The 4240-nt window shown below is 28.9% G+C and overlaps 1 protein-coding gene across 1 annotated transcript; it reads left to right on the top strand.

Annotated features, from left to right (window-relative positions):
* The first annotated feature begins 1144 nt into the window (after nucleotides 1-1144).
* Nucleotides 1145-3034, top strand: LOC121206496 (uncharacterized protein At3g28850). The gene has a single exon (XM_041077456.1). The coding sequence runs from the start codon at nucleotides 1720-1722 to the stop codon at nucleotides 2851-2853; it is 1134 nt and encodes a 377-aa protein (XP_040933390.1). The 5' UTR covers nucleotides 1145-1719; the 3' UTR covers nucleotides 2854-3034.
* Nucleotides 3035-4240: the final 1206 nt, after the last annotated feature.

Raw genomic sequence — 4240 nt, 5'->3', positions numbered from 1 at the left:
TTGCTCACCATTAAGATGTTTTTAAAAAATGAAAATACATCAATATTTTTTTATAAAAATAATTAATAATTATGTTAAAAGTAAATTATTATTATTATAATTATTATTATTATTAGAAAAAAGTATACTAACTTCAAATTTTAGTCTTTTAAACCATTTTTAGCTAAAATTGCTTTTCTTTTGAATTTTTCAGTTAATATTTTGAATTTTGAAATTAGAATTTGAAAGCTAAAATCTAGTAATTTTATTAGATTAGGTTCTTATCTCTTATCTTTCAAAATTAAAAAAAATCAATTAACTGTTTTTTAAAATTTTGAAACAAAATTTAAATTTATCCCTTTTTCAAATTTAAATAAAAAATAATTAATTATTTCTTAGACTAAACACCCAAAAAGATACTATAAAAAAATTTAATAAGCAAAAACAGCTAATTTCAATATAAAATAATGACTTCTCTAGAAATTAACAATTATTTATAAAAATTAAAGAGTTAGTCTCTTTATTTTAATTTTTTACAATTTAATTTTTATATTTTATAAAAATTGAGAAGTCAATATTAGTTTTTCAAAAATTTATATGCAACAAATTAGAAAAAATTAGTGTTTACCACAACTATATTAACTTCATAATAACTTATTTGGCCCTCTAACTTAATAAAAAAAATTATTTTTAGCCCTCCATTTAAATTTTTGTTTTTTTAGTTTTTAAATTTGTGTTGTTTATCAAATCACCCCAAAATAAATGAAAATGTTAACATTTGTTAACTTTCCTGCCGTGGCATCCACGTGCGATATCCCATCAACAATTAATTAATTTTTATGAAATTTTTAATTTTTAATTTTTAACTATTTCATTTATTTTGGAATAATTTAATAAATAACACAAATTTAAAGATTAAAATAGACGAAAAATTAAATAGTAGACTTCTTAGAATGAGAACCTACAAATCAAAGCAAAAGGATTGACTCATTAATTTTCATAAAGCAGAAGGATGGACTTCACAATTAGATTTTTTCTAATAATAAATCTACAAAAAAAACTTTAAAAAAATAATACAAAAAAATTATAATAAAATAAATGATTTATTTGATCTTTTATTTTCAGCTTTTTTACTTTTCTCTAACACCAACCTACACACAATACAACTCAGCCATTAATTTTTTCTCATTAAAGTTTTCCCTTTCAACAAGAATTCTGTTTTCTCATTCACAAATCTCCCCACCAGTTTTTTTTTTTTTTCGTTTCTCTTTCTCTAGAATTCCTCTAGAGGGAGAAACAAATTGATGTTGAATGATCAATCTTTTGTAAAAAGATTTTCCCTGTCACCCTTCCCTTAATTCGAATCTCTTAGCCTTTTTCTCATTTTCTTTGATTTTCTTTTCATTTCATTCCATTCCCAGTTTTCTTGTTTACATCCCAAAATTTTCTCGAGAAAATAATGTTTTTATGCTTTTTTCTCTGTTCTAAATCCCAAGATCTCTGCAACCCAGTTCTTTTCACCTGATTAATCCAATTTCCCATCTGGGTATCTTTAGTTCTATTTTTTTCCTTGTGAAGTTTCAAATTTTCTTTTGTTTTTTTTTGGTGGTTTTAATTTATTAGATTATTTTCATGGATCTTTCTTCCCTATCCCATTTTTTAATGATTTAATTTTACACCAGACCAGAATCCCATATTTTCCTTCATTGTTTTTTTCCCCTGTTTTTCTTTTTCCTTGTCATGGGTTGTGCAAGTTCCAGGCAAAAACGATGCTGGCATTGCCGAGCACCGTATTCACCTGTTCCAAGAAGCTACACAATGCATGTTCATCACCCAGCACAACACAGAGGCGATAGCTACCATGTCGTAGCATTAACATCCACCACATTAGGTAACTTAAAGATAGAATCAAGCCACCAAAGCAATGGCAACAACACCTTAAATGTTGCAGCCTTCAATGGCAATCTCGAAAACAATGGGAATGTGAAGGAAAAGAAGGAACAACAAAGTAAAGGTTTGTCCATGATTGAAGCTGAAGTTTGGTCCAAAATGATTGAAGATAAGATCCCAAAAGTTATCCCCAAAACACCTATTGCAACTCCCCCCGGTGAGCCTGAAACAATTAACACATGGGAATTAATGGCTGGCCTTGAAGACCTTAGTCCTCGTCCTCCATCTCATATTAGAAGCTTTTCAAATGGCACAGTGTCTCAAAAGCCATTATGGGTTCAATTTGAAGAAGAAGAAGAAGATCAAAAATCAGATTCAGTAATCACAGATTTCGATCCTGAAATCATTTCTAGCTTTAGGAAAACACTTGAACAACTCCCTTCTACTAACCCTTTTCATCTCAGGCTTAAAAAAGACAAACTTGTTTTATATTTCACAAGTTTAAGAGGTGTTAGAAAGACATACGAGGATTGTTGTCATATTAGGTTAATCCTTAAAACCTTAGGTGTTCGTATCGATGAACGTGATGTTTCAATGCATTCAGGGTTCAAAGATGAATTAAAAGAGTTAATGGGGGAACAAGGGTGTGGTGGATTGCCAAAGGTTTTTATTGGGAAAAAATACATCGGTGGAGCTGATGAAATAAGGCAAATGCATGAAGAAGGTACACTAATGAAAGCCATTGAAGGGTGTGAAATGATGGATGATGATGATATTGGACCATGTGAAGCTTGTGGTGATATCAGGTTCGTGCCATGTGAGACTTGTTCAGGCAGTTGTAAAGTGTACTATGAAGATGATGATGAAAATGAAGATGGTGTGGAATTAGAACATGAAGATGGTGGAGAAGGTGACTATGGATTCCAAAGGTGTCCGGACTGTAACGAAAACGGACTTATCCGATGTCCGATTTGTTGTTACTAATAAAACGATGAATACCGACTGCTAATTAAGTCAAGTGCAGCATGAAATTTTCCCTACATATATATATTTTTTATTTGTGAGTTTGGTTTTTTTCTTTTGTACAGTGAGAGTGAGGAGAGTTTGTATTGTAATAAACAGGGTTTTCTTTTCTCATCATAATTATTACCAATCATGTGCTTCTAAGGCTGGTTTTACTTATTATGTTTCTTTCCATAAAAGAAACTTGTAGGACTTTCCAAATAAGTGGAGGATTATACTTTTGAGAAATGCAATTATAGCTATTTTTTTCTCTTTCATCTATATTTTCCCATGTTTTCCCTCACTTTCTATTTAAGTATAGTTCTTTTCTATACAAACTTTTTTCTTATTATTTTAATAAATATTGTAAAGGTATATAGATATATGTAACATAACATGTGTTATTGTTTGATTATTTCAATTATGTTAGTTTCTAACGTATAAAACACTTAATTCATAATACTTTTAACTATTTAGTCTCATAATTACAATATCAACTTTGTAAAAATTAACCCAATTTTAAATTGACTAAACGTTTTTGGCTTCACCCTCGCTTGTATCCAATCGTATATTTTCAAAGGTGACCCATAGGCCAGGCGGATAACGATGTGAGACGGTTCAAAAGAGTTAGAAATTAGCTCAATGCCATTAATAAAAGACATTAGTGGTAAATGACACTAAAAAATAATACAATTAAGACCAAGCCAAAACAACTTTTTAGTCTTTTAGTTTCTTTTTTTTCTACACTTCCTCATCTCCCCCATTTCATGATCAAATCATTGTTTCAGATTCACGGGGGGCCTTCAGCCATAAAATTACATCAAGCTAAGCACCATTTTGCCCCATCTAATCAATCATGTTCAAGTCTTCTTGCTGTTTACATATAGAAGATAATTAGATTTACACCCTCATTTTATAAATAGGAGTTCAGCCAATAAAAATATTATAGAGATTCTTATATTATAAGTCATATTACATGTTAATCTTTATACTCATAAAAAATAAATTAATTAGTCCTTATATGTTAGATCAAATAGCAAATTAATCATTCTGTTAAAATTTCTATTCATTTTACTATTAAAAATTAATCTTTGTACATCAGTAATGTATAAGGTACACGTGATTATTCCGTCAGCCACTTCAAATTTTGAACGTACAAAATGATGATTCTTTTAATAGAAATGACCAATTTACTTTTTATCTAATGTACAAGCTGGATTAATTTACTCATGTTAAATAGAGATATAAAATACAATTTAACTTTTAATATTATAACTTTTATAATACTTTTACCGAATTCAATTTAATTGATTCATAATTCTCGATTTAAGAACCTTAGAAACCAATCTTTATGAAAGGACATTATATT

Source organism: Gossypium hirsutum, chromosome A09, assembly GCF_007990345.1.
Source record: "Gossypium hirsutum isolate 1008001.06 chromosome A09, Gossypium_hirsutum_v2.1, whole genome shotgun sequence".
Classification (NCBI taxonomy): domain Eukaryota; kingdom Viridiplantae; phylum Streptophyta; class Magnoliopsida; order Malvales; family Malvaceae; genus Gossypium; species Gossypium hirsutum.
This window is presented reverse-complemented; position numbering and strand designations above follow the sequence as displayed.